The following is a 22,307-nucleotide window of genomic DNA, read 5'->3' on the forward strand; positions in this document are numbered from 1 at the left end:
AAGCGGTTTCAGCTCCAATACTGACATCATGATGCCAATCAATGATTTGCAAATTTTTTTTTTTTTTTAAAGCATGTGTCACTGTATGCACCAGTACAGATTAAGGGGCTGACCTGCTACAAAAGAGCTCTTCAGAGAAGGATCAGGGTGACTGGTGAACTACAGATTGACCAGCAGTGTGCTTTTGTGACCAAGAAGGCCAATGGTATCCTCAGGTGCATTTAAAAGAGCATAGCCAGTGCATTGAGGAAGGTGATCTCCTTTACTCTGTCCTGGTGTGGCCACATCTGGAGCACTGTGTTCAGTTCTGGTCTCCCCAGTTCAAGAGAGACAGGGTACATCTAGGGGAAGTCCAGCGGAGAGCTAGGAAGATGATTAGAGAGACCTGGAGCATCTCCCTTAAGAGGAAAAGCTGAGAGTCCTGAGGCTGTTCTTCAGAAGAGTCTGAGAGGGGATCTTACAAACATTTATGAGGGCTGCTCCAAAAGTAATGCCTCCTATTTTATTGTGTTGGCCTGTGTCATCAGAGGCAGATGTTGGTGATATAGCAGTAGAGGTTCAACCTTTCCTACAATATTCTATTACATTTTGTCACCATGCAACGGGTGACAGCAGAAGAGCAGTCATGACGTCTGACATGGAAGTGCATATTAAGCAAATGTGGAATTGAATTCCTCCATGTGGAAAAAACTGCACTTATTGATATTTTTGATGTTTTCTGAACATTTATAGAGACAAACAGTGGATGTGAGCACAGTGAAGCGATGGGTGGTGTATTTCAGCAGTGGCAAGAATGATGTGAAAGACAAACCATGTTCTAGAAAGCCATGTAGATTTTTGTGAGCGTGGCCTGCAGGCTCTTGTTCACCACTGGCAAAATGCATAGCTAGTGGTGGTGACTATGTTGAAAAATAGTGTTTTGTACCAGAAAATTTTCTCTATCAAATAGTGGATTTGTGCTGTCTGTATCTGTTGTGGTTTCCATGGAAATAAGTAGGAGGCATTATTTTGGGAGCTTTCATCAATTATTGTAGTGGTTAATAAAGCTAAACTCACTCATTTTGTGTCTACAGTATTGTAGTATGAGAGTCTGGGATATTTTCTAAAACATGTATTCTAAACTGCTCCCATGAGATTAAAGTTTGATTGACAGAGGATAGATATAATGGATTTAGGCTTTGGATGTACCTCTTCTTACTGTTGTGTGAAAATCCAATCAAAATATTTAAAAGATGGTGTACTTAACAGATTAAGAGTAGGCAGCCAGCTGATCTCAGGAAGATACAGTGGACAAAATCACTGTAAAAGGAAGATAATTGTGGTGGGATCTAAGAAGTGAAGGTTGTTCAGCATTTTCATGTTCATTTTCATGTTCAGCATTTTTAGTCATCTGGAAATTAATATAAAATTACTGATGGTGATATTTGCCAATGTAGCAATTTGCCAGTGTATGGCGGAATAGTGAAGATGAGGGCAGGCACATGACAGCGAATCTGAGTATGATCAGGCTGGAATTGTTCCAACCAAATGGCTTAGTATACCAAGTACAAAACTATTGATCCAGAAACAATGCACTCAGTGTATAACTAGAGGACTCTGTCCTAATATTAGCAACTCTGGGAAGTACTTGTCCAAGCGTGAGAAACACAGAGGAGAAAGAATAGGGAAGAAGGGTGGAGAGCTTCATACAAGTTCCCAGTATGTTATTTTGTCAAAGCTTATTACAGTTACATAAGGAAGAAGAAACTTATTAAACTGACATTACCACCATGTGTAATGATGCTAACAGTACTAACATGCTGCATATCAAACCAACAACCACAGTTTGTAAATGAGGTTGGAAAACTGTAGAAAATAAAGAAAAAAAGGTGGTGGAAGGGTAGGGGGGGTTGGAAAAGAGTCCAAATAATGGAGAAAATGTCATGTTTAGAATTTCAGGGTGGATCTCAACAGTATATCATCTACTGTAACATGGCCTGTTGGGTTTTTTTTATTGTTTATTATGGATATTGACGATGAGCTACCTTGTGAATCACTACTCTAGTTTATCAGGATAATGTCTATTTTCTGGTGAGTTATTCCGTAGATTTAGCCTCTGCTAACTCATCAGTTGCAGATACTCTGTCTACTAGAGCTCAGACCTGTTTGCAAGATGGCTAAGCTATTGTAACAATCAAGTATAATGTACAATATGAACATACTTTTCTCTATTCGTTTAGCTTATAAGAAGCATGCAGTGTGAATATTACTGAAGCATGTAAATCCAGGGAGGAAGTGCTGGAAACTACAGGACCATATAATCTAGTAGATAGAAACATAACAAATTTATCTGGCTTTAAGCCAAACCAAAAAGTTTCAAATTAAGAATAATGCAGAGATTTTTGACAATGTGTATGATCAGCCAATGGAACAACTTACCAAGTAAGCGACAGACTCTTCATCTGTAGATGAAGGCTAGATGCATCTGCGGGAGATGTGCAGGAAGACACAGGGTATTAAACTCTATACAAGAGTATCTGGATGACATTTAATGCTTGACATTATACAGGAAGCACAGATACTCAGCTAGTACAAATTAATATAGTTGTGCTGACATCAGGAAAGCTGTACCAGTTTGCAGAGATGAGGATCTATCTTACTATCCACATGCAGTTATAAATCTAAGTGTTGAATACATTTTCAGTGCTAAGCTTTGGTTGCTCACGTTTGAAATCGATTAATTTATAGTTTTAAGCATTTAGCAGTGTTTCAAACCACAGAGAATACTTCTACATGCTTTTTGTCTGGTTTTCATTATCATTTACAAAATGTATTGTGACACTTTTTTTACCTGAAACTGCAAGTTTGTGTGGGTTTCCCCTATGGAATTGTCACAACTAAATCACTGTGATGCTTTTTTCAGGCTCCTTTATGCTGAATATTTTCTGGTACTTCCATGAAGCTAATAACACTTGCCATACCATGTTCTGATTTACAAAAGCTTTGGTAGGTTTCTGCTGGTATTTACTCGCTCACTCTAATACAGACATCCCAATCTGAGCAAAATCCACTCTCTCCATGACCAGTGCGGTGGCATTGTCACTTCATGTTCTTGGTTCCTTTGTGCTTTTCTATTGTTTCCCCATACCAGGCTTCTTGGCGGTTTTATTCTACCGACACCAGCCGAACAAACCTGACTGCCACCTGGCGATATTATGAAAGTATTCTTCCTCCCCTCAGGCATGTATCAGTGCTATGAATGATGAAAGAAAGCCATGACTTGTATTGGTTACTAATCTGCTTTTCAATTTTTTGTTTCATCCCCTGCTCCCTCTTGCCTTGTTTTTCTTTTTTATCATATATCCTGCACGTAGTGTGTATGGCGTAGTTATGCGGCTGATGAGAAATCGGTTTCCATTGCTACCTGGAAGCCTCATTTGAAGGCCTTGCATACCTGCAGCCCTACAAAGTAGGTACAAATATGGCAGCTGGTGCCGTTCTTGATGTCTGTTCAAGCTTATATATATATTACTATTTGTTTGTTTTGTCTTGTTTTGTCTTCTTAAGTTCTCTTATAAAAAATTTCAACTAACAAATCCGGCCAATGTTATCTGGGAGCCTAGTACAGAGAGACAGATACAAATCACCTTCATTTATCTAAGAAGTATCACTGAACACAGGCATTAGAAACATTTCAATGAGAAAACATTTATCAAGGGTAATGTTTTACTTCTATCCATGCTCCATACCAGCTGTGCCTTAACATACTCATTAATAATCACAGTCCCATTTTGAAGTTATACTAACTCCTCCTGCGTGCTGTTGATAAAGGTATAACATTATTTAGAATAGATTTATAGGACATGCCTATTGGAAAATACTACTTACTGTCTAAGAAAAAATGGCTCCCTTCAGTTTTGAAAGTTTTGATCCTGAACTAAATTCTGGTATAAATTCATGTAAAACACCAGCTTGCTCCAGGTGAAGATCAGGGCTGAAAGACTTCCTGACCTGTAAGACGGGATGAGACGGGAACGCATCTCAGTCCCAGCTGCATATGGTGACAGCACTGCAAATGCACACTGGAGTGCCAACCAACAGCTGTCCCCTCCTCTGCTCTCCTCCAAACCCTGTTTTATATGGGACAGAAACATATTTAACTGCTCTTCTGCTAGATTTGTTTTATCAAGATCCTGAATTTGAGAGGACAATGGAAAGTGCATTTTCCTCTTGCTGTAGAAGGGTGACCAAAACCAGACTCTCCTAGGGAAGCTCAATCCCTAATGATTTGTCTTTGGCATATACCTCTGTTTTTTTCACAGTAACCAACGAGCATTTGAGCAAATACACTAATGAATGCAATTTTTCCCTGAACCAATACAATTCAGTATAAGTATTCGCCCAGTTTAAAATTATGTTTAAGAAAGAAAATATTAATACAGAGCTTGTTCTTTTAGTTAAAAACTATTTTTGCACTCTTTGACTAGACTGTGCCTCTGTTTTAGACTGTAGCTGCAGAACACCTTTCCAAAGGAACACAGCCTTATGGCATTTTTGCAAATGAATGCTCTGGGGAATTTCCTGTTTCTTGTCATTACTTCTGCTAAATTTAGTGTTTCCTTAAATGAAATTGTATCCTCAGTTACACAGCCAGTCAGTGGAAGGTAACTAAAAACACCTGATATCACAGCTTGGCAAACAGAAAATATTCACTGTCATTATGTGGTTGAGAATCCACAGAGCACTGGCCATCCAAGACCCTTCAGCAGTCCAAGTAAAGATTTTCCAGAAGGTAGTAAGTTGACTGATGCAATACAGGATACAAATTAGGAAGTAAACAATAATAAGGATTAGAAAGAAGTACAATAAGAGCCTTATGGGAAAGCTCTGATAAGCATCCTAACTGTTGTTATTGCAGACAGTGCAAGAGAATTAGTGGTTTCTCTCAAAGCTGGGTGATGAACATCCACATGACAGTAAAAAGGTAATTGTGTGCCAAAAAACTCAGCCAAAAAAGAGGTTTGGCTGGGTACCCAAAGCTGATTTTCGAATTTCAAAGAGTTGACAAGAACAGAGCCATAAGCAATCAATTACCTTAATCATAATTCTAAAATGCTTCAAACTAAAAGGAGCTTTTAGATTAAAAGTAACATGGAACACTGATTTTAATAAACATGCAAAAAATTTTGACCTATACAAACAGGTTGAAGACAACATTGGTATGAATGGATGGATATGAAATAATGAAGCTGTATCCCATCTAAAATATTCTCAATAAGACTGTCCCTCGAAAGTGCATCTAATGTTATTAGCATGTTATTAGTATATATAAGCCTATTGCTGTGATACCCTAAAATTAAACCTTTTAAAGCCTACAGCTTTCTGTTGCATATGTGTCAGCAATGCATTTTGCCTAAGTGCTTTGCCAACTCAGTCTGCAGTGGTATGTACTAAGCATGTTGTGCATGTATTAAAACAAATGGAAAGCTTATTTTTCAGAAGCATTGTAGTTATGAGTCTTGCTTGAATGTTTTTGTAGTTGCAATGTATTGTGTGTGTTGTACACTAATTAACACATCCATTTACGTTTAGCATATATCTAACATCATCTGTGACTGAGTAATGTGATTACTATCTGCATAACAAATATGTTTTTCCCTCCCACTCCCCGACCTGAAGAAAAGAACAAGGGGAAGCTTCTAGCAGGTTTGTAGTTTAATTTATTTCTTCCATCTTTGAAATCTCTGCTTCTTAAAGACTTTTTGCTGTTTATGCTCTGTATAATAGGTTCAATGAACTGCTAACCGATAACAGTCACAAATCACATTTGTGTTTAACTTGTATTGATAAAAGTAACGCTGAAATTTGCTTGAATGGAAAAATTAGGCAATTTGTTTGCTTTTCTAAGTCCAAGCACTAAGTACTTGTTACAGACCCTGCTCCCGAGGAGGGATGTGCCTACTGACTCCTGCCACAAAACTGATGGCATTTCCAGCAGCTGCAGTGGAGGGTATAGGCATGTGGTGTAATTTGGCTTTGAATATCAGCTGTGTTGCCACCTGGCCTGGATGCAGGCTTTTAGGACTGGTTGCTGTAACATGGAGAGCCAGGGCTGCCCTCACTCAGTAAAAAAATCCTGGAGATCATAGAATCATAACATCATTGAGGTTGGAAAAGACCAGCAAGATCTTCTAGTCCAACTGCCAACCTATCACCGCTATGCCCAGTAAACCATGTCCATCAAAGATGCACAGTTTTGGGTAGTACATGGAAATGTTGCTCCTCTTCTTTATGTATAGCTTGAATATTTAGGGCCTGGAAATGACCTGGTGGCCACAAAAGAATTATACTGCCCTCAAAACTAGTTAGGAGTGAGAGTCAGCAAGTGTTGGGCAGTCAATAAAGCCCCTGCTTTATTGGGTCAGAGGAGGGTGGAATTTACTTCCAAGGAGAAAATGTTCAAAAGCCAAGAAAAAAGCATCACTGATGCATCGACTTCTGAAATGCATCTACCCTAAGTTGTACTGTGGTCTGCAAACTCTTTTTGTTTATTTAATCATCTCTGAGCAGTTTGAGCACTTCCATACCTAAAATGCAAAAAAAAAAACAGGTGGAAAGTCTTCACAAGAAATTGCCCTCATCCCTCTTCACTTTTCAGACCAGTTCCCTGCTGCCTGATTCCATCCTCTTCCCTGAAGGGCATGTTTGGTATGACAGTACCTCAATGTGAATGGATTTGCTCTGAAGCATCATCTGGGAGTGCTTCACCAACTTTGGCAGTTGCAAGAAACTGTCACTGTTGGTTCTGTTACTTTTCATAAATGTTGCCTCTATAGGATCATTGTCAATGAACTGGTCTTATTAAATTATTATAGTCTAATCAAAACTTTTCACACTTGCCAGCCATATTGCATATCCTTCAACAACATTTAAAATTGTTTTCAGCTTTTTTAAAGATGAGACTGGAGTTGACAATAAATAAGTGTGTATCTTCAAAACAGTGATTTGTGCAGAGTGAGCTTATTCCCAGCTGTAACCATAAGGACTTAAAGACACAAATTTAATTACAACGTGTAGAAGCTAAATGGAAGGCGAAAAAATGTAAAATGATACGACCTGCCCCTTCTTAAAGATACTGCTGTGGTTTTAAAAGTAGTCAGTGATCTAGCTATATACTTTCACTTTATATTCACTGAATGAAAGATGTTTGCCCCTTCAAAAAACTTCACTCCTGTGTTCACTGCTACATATTAGTATAGGTATAACAACGAGCTTGTTAACTCTTTGAGATCCTGGTCTACAGTAGAAACCTACAGGCCACTCAGTGCCTTTTTAAAAAGGTGTGTTTTGTTAATAGTTGTTCACTGCATTGTTATGCTGATATAATGCTCTATCTTTATATCACTTAAACTATGTGTATGTGCTCTGCTGTAAAAACATAAATGCAAACAGCTGCAATGTACTTAGAGATGACTGTCCTCGACTACTTAACTTCTCTTTTACTGCACTGCTGAGTGACTTGCATGGGATGCTATGTGACCTAAGTAAGCTGCTTCTTGTTTCACTCTTTAAATGAAGATATGTTTGTTCAAGTAATGCATTGGATTTCTTTCTGAATATGCTCTTTGCTCTTTATTCTAATAACAGTGGAGAAAAAACTTTTATTACTTTACGTAAAAGCTATGTTTTCTTGCCTATCAAATTGAATTTTGTATTTGTAGAAATGAGTTCTTGCACTCTGTCATGTATAGACCTACCATCTTTCATTAGGCAACTAAATGTTGTTGCCTGAGTTAAGACAGCTATGTTTATGCTATAGCTTCACACTGATTTTAAGAAAAATATTTTCAACACATTACATGGTGTATTTCTCAAAACAGTATACATATGCATTCTAGTTAATCACTTATCAAAAAAATGGTTTGACAGCCTTTCTGGTCAGTGTGTGGTGTAAGCTGAGATATGTCTGTAACGCAGTACTAATTCTGCAAGCTATTTGGAAAGCTTTACGTTAAATTATCTATATCTATAACTACACACTGAGCATAAGTATTTATTTCTACTCAGTTATACACTGCAGCTGAAATACTTCCTATGCAAGGAATGAGGTCAAGACCAAGGAGTCTTACAGCATCTTGAGAACATAAACAGTCTTATGCTGTGTGTAGGACATACTTTGGGCATCTGCAAGGAATGAATTTCACCTGTCAGTTGTAGGCTCCATTTAGCTTTGTAAATAGTGAGTCTTAATATAAAGAGTTGCAAGCATAGGAGCTTGGGATAAAAAAGTCGTCCTATACTCTGAAAGAAGCATGTAAATTATATTCTGGAATTCTCTTCATCTACTAAATCACAGTTGTTTCTAAAAGTAGAAATAATGTAAATTATTATCTCTGCATGCGCTTTGTGAGAAAGGAATTGCCAGTGATGAAGAATCTGACTTGAGATGGAAAGCCTAACCCCTCACCTAGCAGTGGAATGCTTAGTAACATGGTCCTCTATCTCCCCTCACTCCTAGTAAGCTTTGTAGTAATAAACAGAAGCTCTTCAGGATGTACACCCCTCGGAAACATAGGTATTCAGCATCCTGCCTCTTCATATGATGTTTGAGAATGCCAACTAACATCAGGTGCATGATTCATTTATTTTCCACTCCTTGATGCTTTAAAGTTCCTTACTTCTCCAAAAGACGTTTCCTTATTTATTTTTTTAAGTGCTTGTAACTCCCCTCGCTGCTTGTTGCCTGCAATGACATTAATACAATGGCAGTAGTTCCAGTAATTTGAAACTCATACAATTGCAGTGTGCAGCACGCCATGGTTTGCCAACACGCAGATTCCCTTTTCTGCCTGAAACTTGAACTTTTGGAATGCATCACCCTGTAGAGATCTATACAATTTTTGAGCATTTAGATAAAGACATTTTCCCCAGTCCAAGAGGATTTTTACACTCATGGCAGTTGAGTTCTCCATTGAATAGCCAGTGAGGAAAAATGAGATGTAACATGTTGGTCAATATCAACAATTCAAGTGTGTAATCATTATTGAGAAGAATCCCCTTGGACACAGCCTGTGGAAGCTGTGCCTGCATCCTATACTGGAAGGTGGAGAAATGCATGTGAAACAAACCATTTGCTTCAGTTAAATTCTACTGAAACTGTTTCTAACCAGAAATGGTAATTTCTAGATGGGTGGATCTAAGAGGATGACACACTTAATTTATAACTAAAGCATATTACGATTTTTCTTACTTTCTAAAAGGAAGTTAAAAAAAACAACACAAGTACAAACTGATGATAGAAAATGAAGGGAAAAAAAAGATTCTCTTCATTCAGAAATTTTTTTGATAAAGGAAATTCACAAAAGCCCTGACTTTTTGTTTGGATTTTTTTTACTTGACAATTGAACAGTAAGACATTATGTCCTTGAAATTCTTGTTACTACTCATTGAAGGCAAGGTATGAGATACAGCACTATGTTTCTTGGATTCAGGATCCTAGAATAAGACTGGTGGAGAATTCTTGAAGGTTTGAACATCAGACATTATTGTACTACTGACTGCATTAGCATTTGTTCGACTTCGCTTAATTTCCGTAAAATCTGTAGCTTGGGAAGAATCAACATCTGTATTAATTGGAAGTTAACTATGGCAAATCAACACGAACTTTTAATTGCTGTTATTTGTCATGGGTGATAACTTTTGTCAGCTTGAGTTTCTGTCTCGACTCAAGACTCAAAGCATTCTCTCTCACCCTCAGGCCTTACAGTTACTTCTGATTAATTTCAATTTGTTTCTATTCCCACTTCCACCAGCTTGCTCATTGTGAAAAGCTGAGACATGAATCACAGATTTTAACTAGTGGAAAGCAGCAGTGCTGCAGGTCAGAGGCTGGTATTGGACAGAGGTAGAAGTTTAGAGATAGAAATGCCCAGAAATGCAGGAAGATAGAAAGAGAAATAGGGGAGCAGAACAGGGAGGCAAAGTGATGTCCCATTAACAAAAAATTATAGTAAGATGCTTAATGGAAGACAGAACTGTGAGTACGGGAGAGAGGAGCAAGAGTTTGCTGACATTTATCAGTTGAAATCTTCTTGAGTCAAGTAATTCTCTTTGCCAAAGAACTGTTCCCGATGCAATGAAGCTACAGTGACCTCTAGTGTCTCTAAACACCTATTCCTATGATGGAAAAGATGAAATTTGGAAAGTAGAGCTACAAAGTCATTTGCTATTGCAGAGAGGTGAATGGCTCATCCATGTACTGACAAGACAAATGAGTGGTAAAATTCTGCAACTAATCCTTCAGAAGAAAAAAGAAAGAGAGAAATCACTTGCATTTCTTCCAGAGGTTTCAGTTGTAGCTCCACTAAAATTTGCTTCAGTTTTACTTATATGAATGTATCCACAGATTGCAACCTGCAAGTATAGAGGAGACCAAAGGCATTACCATTGCCATGGAAGATTGTAATAGAAAGCTAACATATACAAATGAACAGGAATAAATAATCAATCACATAAGTACAAGAAAATGATGGACAGACACGTATCTAAAAGAATATGGAGATAATTGAAAACAGCTGGATTTCTCTCCAACCTTTGTCATTCAAGTCTGATTCAGGATCCTGTGTAATTTCAGAAAGCATTTACACACCTATTTTACTAATTCCTCCTAATAGTTCTTGCCTCTTGGAATAGCATTCAAGTTAAACTTTGGAAATAATTAAAAAGATATGTGAATTTCCAAGGGGCATTAGAAGTTTACATTAATTCAAAGAATTTTCTTTGAATTTCTCATAAATAGAGAGGAAAAAAAAAAAAAATAGAATGCGCTAAGCTCTGCAAGATATGAAGAATTTGTAGCAGGGCATTGGACAGCACTAATGCAACCATCATTAAAACAAAGTAAAGAGCTTTAAAGGTTTAGTGAACACTGATTCAAGTGTACAATGCCCAAAAATACTTGCAAGGGCATAAGATTATCTCCAGGCTGTATCTCTAGTGCTGTCTCCACCACTACTGCAACAGGTAGTTGAGAGCCCAGAGCCTATAAGGGAAGGGACTTCACTGCGGGTGAAAACCGTGCTCAACATGTCCCAAAAATGCAGTTAATCCAGTTATTTCTTCATGATACATTATTTATTATTATTCCTCTAGAGATGGGCTCTCCCCTGCTGCAAGTCACACAGTTTATTCCTGTTCAGAATAGGACCCGGTGGCTCTAGGAACATTTCCCACCAGTCTGAAAATAGGAACAGGGATCCAAGAGCAAATAACTATAAGCAGTGTCTTTGCAGAAACTCTCAAGATGTAAAACAGTTTCCAAAGCAGGCTTCCTTAGGAGGCTCTGTTTCTCTTCATGATGCAGCATTCTCTGCATGGACCCTTGGCATGCCTTTACATTGCCATTGCTACAAAGCAGATTTTCTTTGTGAGGTCTGCATTCTGAATTAATATTTTCATTCTCAGTGTTGCACTTTTACAAATGGCTCTAGTACAGCTGAAGTATCTACTGTTCCTTTCACCATTGCCTCATTGCTTTGGTTTGGAGAACTAAAGATATTCAGGTTAAGTAACCATTGTATACCATTCAGTTTTTATTAATGAAATAATCTTGTGCACAAGTCATTTAAATGCAGGCATTGTTTACATTAATACAAATTAATTGACATAATGATGTATGCTTCTTTCATTTTACTATTTTCATTTTCAATTTGCAGCTACTTAGATTTTATTAAAAATATATATGGTCCACGCTGCTCTTATTTATGGCTCGTTTACCATTTTTTCTTTCATTTTTAATGGCTGTAAAATGTAGAGAGCTGTCCAGAAAGCTTTTTACTTTAAGATTTGTCAAAGATACATATAATTTGACTTCATTTTCAATATCAAAAACTGTGAGCCATAAGAAGAGTGAATAAGATGAAGTCCATGTTGATCCTGTCATTCATGCTGTGTGACAACGCAATAATGTAGCTAACAAATATTCTCCAGCTTTTACTTTCATAAAGTTGTACAATGCAAAAAATTCCTGAGATGAAATGTAATTTTTATTAAAAACTAAACTTAAGAACTCACTTTTCTTTCAAATAATAGGTTCTGTGGATGTTTTGTATTGAGTATGCAACAATGTCTAGTACTGCTGGCTTGGGTAACAATTTTCAGTGGAAACAGATTATGTTTCCAACACCATCATGTGTTTATTTCAACAATTGCTTACTCTGGGCAAAGGGAAGAAGGGAATTGCATTCAGAAATTATAGGAAAGGTATTCTGGTATTCTTTCAAGTGATTCAACATGCCTTATAGAAATGTTTATCTAGTAATCTTATTGATATGCTCTTTTTTTTTTTTCTTTTTTTCTTTTTTTGTGTTCTCGAAACTTATCTCAATCTGAGCTTTCTGGCATGTGCTTTTGCCTGCTACAAATTGCATCCTTTCTGCTCTCAGTGATGTTTGTGTTCAGAATGAAATGCTGTGCTATGCATGGACAAAAATATCTGATTATCTCAACATTTCACAGCTACAGAAGTTTGTAATTACATTCAATCTCATATAATTATATATTAACTGTGTATTTTCAGGGTGCAGTTGGTTAAACATCTAAGAACATTTTAGCAGTAGTTAATTAGATACAGAGTTCGTTTCTCTTGAAAACATATTTTATGGGTGTGCAGAAGTGCAAAGAGTTGAGGGTGCTAGGAAGTTTTTTAACTTCAAGTGCAATTATAGTTTGCAAGTAGGCAGTCTTTGCTCTAGATGTCTTAAAAGCATCCTCCAGAACCTATGTCAGTGCAGTGGGACTGCACGACCCATTAACAATATACCATGAGCAGCTCCTACTTTGCTCACTTCATCTCTCCCCTGGCCTGAACTCACCCTTGATGAAGATGGCCATTCCCATAGATAAAACAAGAGTACCAAAGCAGGTATCAAAGACTTCCTTTCTGTTTTCCCTTTGTGCCATCTGCTTGAGGAAGCAACAGACAAAAGCAAGAAGGCTAAACAATGAAAAAGCATAAGTATGTAGATAGGGGGACCACAGAATTTCATCATATGTTTTAAGGTGAACAAAGTTAATTTGAGTATTGAGAAGTAAAAACCCTACATGTTCCACGTTTAGATGACTGGAGGGGAAGGATACAAGCACAGAAGGGAACAAATCGTGGCCAGCTGTAAGGATGCAGGGCCACCTTTGGTCCAGCAGTCACAATGTTGACCTTGGTTGGGCCTTAGTGTTTGTCCTGAAGTGCCAGTAGCACATGCAAGTAATGAAGTCCCAGCTTAATATTCAGCAGTGACTTCAGTGAGCACAGAGGGTAACCTTACATTTCCATTAATCAGTCATCACTCTCTTTCATGGATGTTTTGTTAATTTTGGTTTTGTCTTGTCCCAGTAAGTTCTGTTACAAGAAATTATGAATATGAGTAACCACTAACAATGCATATGAAATGCTGGAGTTGCCACATCTTGAAAAAGCATGATGATACTAACAGTATTCTTGCCTGCTTAAAAAACAAACAACAAACAAAAACACTATATGGCATGCAATAATAATAGAACACATTTTGTTCTTGTCTATCTGAAAAGATCATCAGAGGTGCACTGAGCTGGGCTGATTAATGTGGGAATAAACCTTTTTAAAATTCAAGGAATAAAAAAGTAAATCCTAGAGATTAATCCATGACAGTTGTATTAAATTTATTTCTGTTTGTTAATTTTAATTTCCTTCACAAGATTATTTTGTACTTAAGATAGACTGTTTTGGGTTATGTCTCTATCAGATAATAATTACATCAAGTCATTTCCATTCCCAAATTATACGTATTCAATGCAATTAAAAGTGCGTAAGAAAAAGGTTTATACAATTGAGAATCTTTAGAATTTGTTTTCTGTTATGATAGAAACAGAATAGTGGAACTAAGAATAAAAACCGTTTCTCTTCTTCACAGTCAAAAGTTAAGTTTCAAGGAGCGGGTCCGGATGGCCAGCCCACGAGGTCAGAGCATAAAGAACAGGCAGTCATCAGTCGGAGATCGCCGGTCCCCGAGCGCCGACGTTGCCACCGACGGCAGCCCCACCAAGGTCCAGAAGAGCTGGAGCTTCAATGACCGCACCCGCTTCAGGCCATCGCTGCGGCTCAAGAGCTCCCAGCCCAAACCTGTGGTTGATGGTAGGAGTTTTTCTGTGCCTCCTTTTCCATCATGCTCTTCTCAGCCTTCTCTAACTGCTCTGGCATACTAGCACGGTGAATGCAGCCCATGCCTGGAAAGCAGGAGGAATCACTGACTCTGGGGGTGTTCAAGGAAAGACTGGATGTTGTGTTGAGGGACATGGTTTAGTGGGAGCTATTGGTAGTGGGTGAATGGTTGGACTGGATGATCCTGTAGGTCTTTTCCAACCTTGGTGATTCTATGATTCTATGATTCTATGATCTTTATATTGGGCTGAGGCTAGCAGAAGGCAATAGCCTGCTGCAAACAGCATTCTGACACAATTGTACTAAATATGAATCTTGTGTCAGTGACACACAAAGAGTTAACAGTAGAAAAGAGGGAAATCACAGGTGAACAAAACGCATCCTGCACATTTGGGTTTTCGCAGACCTCTTACTGCCACCAAGGATACAACCATCTGGCAGAAAGATATATACCAGCAGGTGCCTTAAGTTTTACTCCTTACCTTTGAGATGTTCTATCAGGTAGGGGAGATAAGAGGCTTTAGCAAACAGAAACAGTGTTACCGCTTTTATGTATTCCCTTCTACAGGGTATTTTAGATGTGGAAAGAAAACATAGCCTTTCCTGCACCCTGCCTCACTGTGAAAATGGATGCTGCTCCTCTCTGCTCTCCTTCCTGGGAAAGGTTCTCTCCAGCAGTTAAATAGCAACTGCTGAGTCAAAGATTTTCTTCTATAGAAGTTAAAGAGGCATTGATTCTTCTAACCAGAAAGCACTGCCCCTAGTTACAGCAGCTCTCTGGCTAGTCTTGAGGACTCCAGTTGTGTCCAAACTCCTTAGAAATGTGTCCTGCACTGGAAGATGTCCTCACACAGCTCTGGGTGGGCCCCCTGCCCCAGAAGACATTGATGTGGATTTCTATGTTCACATTTTTTCCCTACTTATTAATATTTTGTCCTCTCCTGTGGGTCTCAGGAGGAAAATAAGGGAAACACTGTCTAGCTATAAAAGGAGGCAGTGATGCCAACTATATGGAAAAGGTACACTGTGAGTCATTTGATCAAAGTAAAGACATGCAACTTTAAGCTTCTTCTGCAATGCTAATCACGTATGCTATGTCCAAATTTGTGGTAAAACTGTCCAGACAAGAGTGTAATTTCATTGCTCACTTCCTTTTTAGAAGTCATTATCACAAACACCTAGGTTGCAAAACAACCACTGAACTGAAATGCACCATCTCTTAGCTGAGAATTTCCTGCACAACACATCGTGTCAAGGAAAGCCTGGGTAAATAAACTTTTCCTGAAGAACAAACTAGACAAACCAAAGGTTTGCTAAGATCATCTTTTTAGGCTAGTCCTCCCTTGTGGAGTGCTCTTGCATGCATGAATCTCAAATTTGGCTGCACTACAATGAGCTCCTGAGAAGTACCAGCCACTGTTCAGTGTCCAAGGAGCCCTCTGGGTCGCTCACCAGCCCCTGCTCCTTTTTGGGGCACGAGCCATGGCTCATGTCCCACAAAAGCCACATGATCTGGGGTGTGTGATGCCTGCCTGGGTTCAGGGCTGTCACGGAGCTGTGATGATGCCAATGCTCAGAACTGGGAAGTGAGAAATGCTCGGGGTACCACAAGTCTGAAAGTACCCTCTCTAAATGTAAGCTTCTCATGTAATCAGTTAGTTAGTGCCAGTATCTGACAAAATACAAGCCAGAAATGACTTCATAGGTTAAACTCCTGTAACTTGCACTGAACTGGAAGTGAACTGAGAAGAGAGCATTTTATTGAGCATACTCCCATGGTATCAGCAGCTCCTTCTGTGCCAGTCCCTTAGTCTGCACCTCAGTCAAGTATCTGTTTACTTTTTCATCAGCCCATTTGTCACAGAAACACTTCCGACGTGTAGTCCTGTGTTTTGTCCTGTATGCACTGTTGTTTATAGCAGTTATCTGCATGAGAAGATCACACTCATTCTCACTGTCTGTTTGATGGGGAAGGTGTCATAAATGGCACCTTGGGTATTTCTGTAGATAAAAGATAGTAACAAGAGGGACTTCACTGTCGTGAGTAAGCCCTTAAAGATCTTCCTGCTCCTCAGGGTGAGCCCAAGCTGTTTCCTTGTAAGCAGTTTCCAACTCCTTGTCCACCCTTATGAACTAGGGCCAACAGATATGACTGATTCCTCATCCGTGGCAGGAGGAGCAGCCTCCATTGTCTCCAGCTTTTAGGCAAATGCCAAGTTTCCACTCTGGGACGCAGTCCAGTACTTCTAGGATTGGTCTCATCAGGTCAATTTCCACTATGCTCACTGCTGAGAGGCAGCTCCCTGCTGCTTTACCCAGTCCACTGCAGGAAAAGACCAGCACTACCAAGCTTGATACATTCTATTTTTTTTTTTCCATTTGTGTTATCAGTTTCATAGTTAGGCACACTTTGACATCTCAGTGGAAAAGATCTGGAGACTATGTATTTAGTTGAGTACTTCTTGACTTTTTTCACTGGATGAAAACACAGCATTTGCAGTAATATTTTAGTAATATCTCTCAGTTCTCAGACCCTCCACTTCCCTTCTGGAGGTATTCTGCAGCCAAACAATTGTTTTGGTATGCTGATCTTTCAGCCAAACTAGAAGCCACCATTTCTAGATGTAAGTCAGTACACAAAACAAGACCCTTGAGTGGCTGGTTTTTTTCTGGGGCTTCTTTTCTCTTTGCGGTAAGTTTAAGGGAAGAAGAAATTACACTTTCAAAAGACCCTTCTGACAGAGGCAATTTGGTACAGGTTCCCCAGTCCAGGATCAAATGATTACATTGGTAATCCAATGAAAAAATAAAAGGCTCTTACTATGAACTTCACTTTTCAAAAGAAAAGACATTCACATATTTAGAACAAGCTCCCAAAGGCAGTGGCCATAGCACCAAGCCTGCTGAAGTTCAAGAAGCATTTGGACTACACTCTCAGACATAGAGTTTCATTTTGGGTGGTCCTGTGTGGAGCCAGGAGTTGGACTTGGTCATCCTGGTAGGACCCTTCTAACTTGGGATAAGGTATGATTCTGTAATTCACTTGATTTCACTGTACGGGATTTGGCGTTGTAAGTTATCTTCACTTAGTGCAGGTACACTAGGAACTACCCCTTTATGAAGGTGAAGTTTGCTGAACTCTTCAAAAAATAAAGCAAATGAGCAAATATTACTTATGTAGGGAGTTCAAAAAGGAAGTGAAATCTTTAGTTGGGTGAGAGTGATCTAAGGCAGATAGTCAATTGAGAGATTTGGCAGCATTGACTAAGTTCAAATAAAGGATGTGGCTGGAGTCTGAGCCAAAACAATCAGAAGAAGACTGCTAGAAAAAAAATAAACATGAGCAGTTAGAAACTGTTGTGTAAAGGAAGGTTTGTAATCCAGGCAGGAGTTTATGGAGGCAGCATTTGGCTAACATGACTGAAAATGTAATAGCTTTTCTCTTACACTATGTGTTAACAAAAGCTTATGAACACTCCCCTGCTGCATATTAAAACCATAGAAGAGTTTCTCGGCAGTAAAGCAGGATGCCTCAGCTGGTCACAGGCATGTTCTAAAAGGATTTTGGTGTAGGAGACTTTGAGCAGCATGACCAAAACAGTTGCAGAAATGCCTTTAATTATGGGTAGTGACAGCCCTCTGAAACTGCCTGTAAAGCATTTATTGCTCTTGCCAAAGTAGGCCTGGCAACTGCAGCAATTATTTCAGCTACGTATGTGCATTTGCAAATTGAGTCCAAACCTGAGAGAGCTTTGATGGCTGGAGAGAGCTTTGGTGGCATGGCTGCAAACACTCCAGAGTATTTAACAACAGTGCAGGGGAGCTAAATTGAAAAATAAGACTTATGTAATCTGATTTTAAAAATACATCCAGTCTCCAATGAAATGTGCCTTGCAGCTGCCAGAACTCTTGCTGGAGATGAGATCCTGCAAAAATTAGTAAAGGTGCCAGGATGCTACATTTCCAATCCCTGCTATCAGTTTGGAAGGGAATTACTACCTCCGAGCAGATCTAATGGAACTCTTCACCACTCAATCTGTGAAGGCCTTGGGAATTGTGAGTAGTCAGGTTTCATAAAACGTAAGCTTGAAATGTTAACAAGAATCATCTGAGAATATTTTACCAAATGGTGAAGAGGTAGACAACAGGCTAATAGGGTCATGCCAGACAAAGCCTTCCCACAAGAGCTGCCATGCCACAGGGGTGCTTATGCAGCTCACCCTGATGAGCTCAGAAGTCTTTGCTGAGCCCTGACCCATATGGCCTCTTCCTGTCCCTATGACCTGTTAATACAGCATGGCTTATATGCCTGCACACCCAAACAGGCACCTCAGCTAAGCTGTCAGTGGGGAACAGCCCCCAGTACACCAGGCTTCTGTGGAGAGCACTCCCCTTTCCAAACATATAGATGAGCTTTCTTCTGCTTGCTTCTTTTTGTGAGGAGCAGAAACTTCTCCTGCTTAAATCCAACTCCAGTGTTGCGTGGCCAGAGCTTAAGGAATGAGCTGATATTATGTTGGATATGCAGTCCTCAAGAAGGGACAAAAGTGCCCTTCTATACTTGTACACTACCATCCCATGATGGATATTGTGCATTTGCTGTAAACTAGATGTTGTGAGGCTTTTTGAAAAAAGCATCAAAAGTGTTCAGCACCAAAGATATTACAAGCATATTTCATTTGATTAATTAAAAAGAACTCTCTAAGGGATTATTTGATTTCTGCAGCATCTCTGAACATTATATGCTTGCATGACCTCTAGCCTTTTACTCCCTACAGAGTACTTGCTCAAAATCCTCAGGGTAGAGTATATTACAAGAACCATGGGAAGAATGCAACTGTGCATTTCAGCCCCCATGTCCTCAGTTACTACCATGTAATTTATGTATTGCAAAAATGGCAGGTTTTCCTTCCAGTAGCACAAACATCTTGACCTCATCTGTGGTTCACTTGAAGTGGCAAAGATCCTTCGTTTGGTTGCTTCTGCACCTCCTTTAGCTTTAATTTGCTGATTCAAAATGTAGCTGCATGATGTGAAAACCAAGCTGCTCTATTTGTACAACATGTGATGTGACGAAGTAGCATTTTATTAGCAGTGTGCCAATTTGTGCTAGGCAGTAGATTTATTTTCTTGTGATTGTTAAACTCCATGATAGAGCTGTCATTCATTACATTTGCAAGTGTAATTAATTAGAAATGTGCTTTAAAATAATCTAGCAATCAGATCTAAGCTCTGAGTCCATAGGTTTTGAGCAATTAGATAAAGAGGTCCTCTCTTTATCATGTGTCGAGTAGCCTGCTGTACACCTTTACTACCTGAACTGAGTGCTCAAGAATGGTCATGATAAACAGGTAGTGATTAACAATCTCATCTTCCAGGACCTGTGATAGGACTTCTGAACTATTGGTCTGTATGCTACGAGGACATGCAAAGAGATAGTAAATTAGACATGATATTAAATTCATTAGTCTGCAGTTGTAGGTCTTATATCTGCAACTTCATTTAGAAATATAACTACAACTTCTTGTGTGCGTTGTACATAAAATGTCAGAGAACTGTGTCCAATGCTATGATGGAGCACTGGAACGGGCTGCACAGAGGGATTGTGGAGTCTCCTCCGGAGGTGTTCAAGATCCGCCTGGATGCCTGCCTGTGCAACCTGGTCTAGGGAGCCTGCTTTGGCAGGGGGGTTGGACTTGATGATCTCTAGAGGTCCCTTCAAGCACCTACAATTCTGTGTCTAAAAAATTCACTACAATCATATGTATATGTGAGAAAAATTGCTCTAGTGTAACCTACCATTTCTCTTCTCATAGGACATTCTAAAATTGCTGGCCAGCGTGCCACTGTTTATAATAAGATCAGCAATTTTAACTGCAGAATTGTTGTGTATATAATGAATTGTCTTTAGGAGGTCTCCTGGTTCTCCAGATCATCGCTCAAAATGAACAGGACTCCTTTTTAATTAAGCTGCGGGAGCTGTTCCATGCAATATTGCCAGCACACAAAATTTCTGAGAAGTTAAATAATAGCTAAAGATAGTTGAGAATTGCTAGCAGGGAATGTTAGAATTTTAGATATTTGGAACTTGTATACATTATGTGATAATGGATATAAATTAGATTTCTGGCCTTAAAAATTGCATTTAGAGAGGTGGGAGACTAAATAGCTATACTCAGATTGCATATAAAAAAAATGTTCTAACAATCCTAACTTCTGTTTTTGCCAAATCTGAGGGTTTTTAGAAATTTTTTCACTTATAAAATGTTTGCTGGGTAAATATTTTATACTGCTATACTGGTAAAACTTCCTATTGCTCTATAGCTACTGAATTCCAGTTCTGATATCTTCATCTGCTCCTTATCTGGAAATCTTTGCCTCTTTAATGAGAAGAGAAAGGAGGAAGAGATGAGTTATGCCTACAGCACTGCTGCACTCCACAGAAATACTGTGTATGGTTGAGGCTCAGTATGTACGCAAGGCAGAGAGAGTTCTTTAAATCTGGTGCAGTGATGCTGCTCTCCTCCTTCAAGGAGACATCGGTTTCAGATGTCTTCAAATGTCATAATCTTTATTGCTTCTTTCTTGATTTTTCTACTTGAAAACCATTTTAGACTACGGGGATTTTTGTGTATTTTTTAGACCATTATTAAACACTGAAAGTGAAGAGCAAATCATGGAACTTGTCCTGCCTCCTCCCTTCTTTAATGATTAGAGAGAAACCTTTTTTTTTTTTTTTTCCTAGGGATCAAGAAAATAAATGCATGATTCACTCCCTTGGGCCTCTTTTTTTTCTGGTTTCTGCTCTGAAAACCATGTAAACATGTGCTGCTGCCTTTCCCTGTTTGGGGAAGCTTTGGGCATTCTTATCATTAAGCAAGTGATTAAGTTTTATCCCAATTAGGGTTGCTTTCTTCAGTTTCCTACGGAGCTTAGCAAGCAATCACGGTAAAATGATTTATGTGAACTATTTTTTCAAAGAGAGTCAGCTTGATGATGCTTTAAAGCAAAGGAAAATTTGAAAGAGCATCACTTCTAGGGGTAGTGATGGAAGCTTGTATTCATGCTGCAAACAAACAGGAAAATAATGAGAGCTGGTGAAGAACTGAGAAGCTTTATGAAACATTTAAACAAAGTTACTAGGCTGAGTCACATTTTGTTTTGATTAAGAGAAATTATATTATTTGTGTGGACATAAAACATGAAGGTGTCTATAGCTAGGGTAGTTTTTTGAGGGAAAAAGTAATTGAGGTTTTGTGAAACATTCTATGTATTGTGACATTTGTGAAAATAGTAAAATTGAGGATATGACAATATTTTAGAGAATAAGGGCTAAAAACCTAACTTTTCACAGCAAGTACTGCAGGTACAGAATGGTACTTCAAAGGCAGTGCAAAGTGAAGTGAAATGTCCCTACCTTATGGGCATTCTAGGTTTTAACAAGGGGCTTGTACCTCCAGATATCCCTTCCAACCTCAACAATTATGGATTGTTTGAGCCTCAATTCCTATGTTGAGTTCTGAATTTCCAACATTAGTTATTAAGTATCATAGAATCATAGAATGGCCTGGGTTGGAAGGGATCTCAAGAATCATGGAGCTCCAACCCCCTCCACATGCAGGGCCGCCAACCTCCATAACACTAGACCAGGCTTCCCAGGGCCCCATCCAACCTGGCCTTGAACACCTCCAGCAACGGGGAATCCACGATCTCTCTCGGCAAGTATGGCTTGCTGTAACTAAGCATCTGTGAAAATTAGGCCACCAGCTATTTTTCACTTGAAGTCATGCTTGAAAATGGAAATCATTCAGATTTTTTTTTCAAATCAGTGGTGTTGGTTTTTTTTAACAAGTTGAAGTAAGACTGCGTTGTATCATGAATAATTGAGGGTCATCTGCAAGCTGTCAACTTTGGGCACCTATTCATATTTTGCCTAGTCTGAGAGGTGACTACTTAACCTCAACAAAATGACTTACATCACCCATACAAACAGCTCAAACTATCTTCTGCAGATTCACAGGAAGACTGAAGCACATCTGTAGGCTTTGAAAAAACTAATGAAAGGGTCTACATTGGGATCAATACTGAAGTGTTAGGAGTGTTACCATAGGCTATTCATGGTGTCGGCACAGGC

General features: G+C 39.0%; 1 protein-coding gene across 4 annotated transcripts in view; it reads left to right on the forward strand.

Moving 5' to 3' along the window:
* KCNQ5 (potassium voltage-gated channel subfamily Q member 5) overlaps window positions 1-22,307 on the forward strand; it is a 246,908-nt gene that overhangs the window by 207,089 nt on the left and 17,512 nt on the right. For 3 of the 4 annotated variants that reach the window (XM_042890593.1, XM_042890578.1, XM_042890601.1), the window contains 4 exons: window positions 3,354-3,448; window positions 5,659-5,685; window positions 8,498-8,554; window positions 13,926-14,146. In XM_042890593.1, coding sequence (XP_042746527.1) covers window positions 3,354-3,448; window positions 5,659-5,685; window positions 8,498-8,554; window positions 13,926-14,146 — 400 coding nt within the window. The remainder of the gene's footprint in view (window positions 1-3,353; window positions 3,449-5,658; window positions 5,686-8,497; window positions 8,555-13,925; window positions 14,147-22,307) is intronic. The other variant, XM_042890585.1, reaches the window with a different exon arrangement.

The sequence above is a fragment of the Lagopus leucura genome, unplaced genomic scaffold (genome assembly GCF_019238085.1).
Source record: "Lagopus leucura isolate 7727_CA_CO unplaced genomic scaffold, USGS_WTPT01 Super-Scaffold_73, whole genome shotgun sequence".
NCBI lineage: Eukaryota > Metazoa > Chordata > Aves > Galliformes > Phasianidae > Lagopus > Lagopus leucura.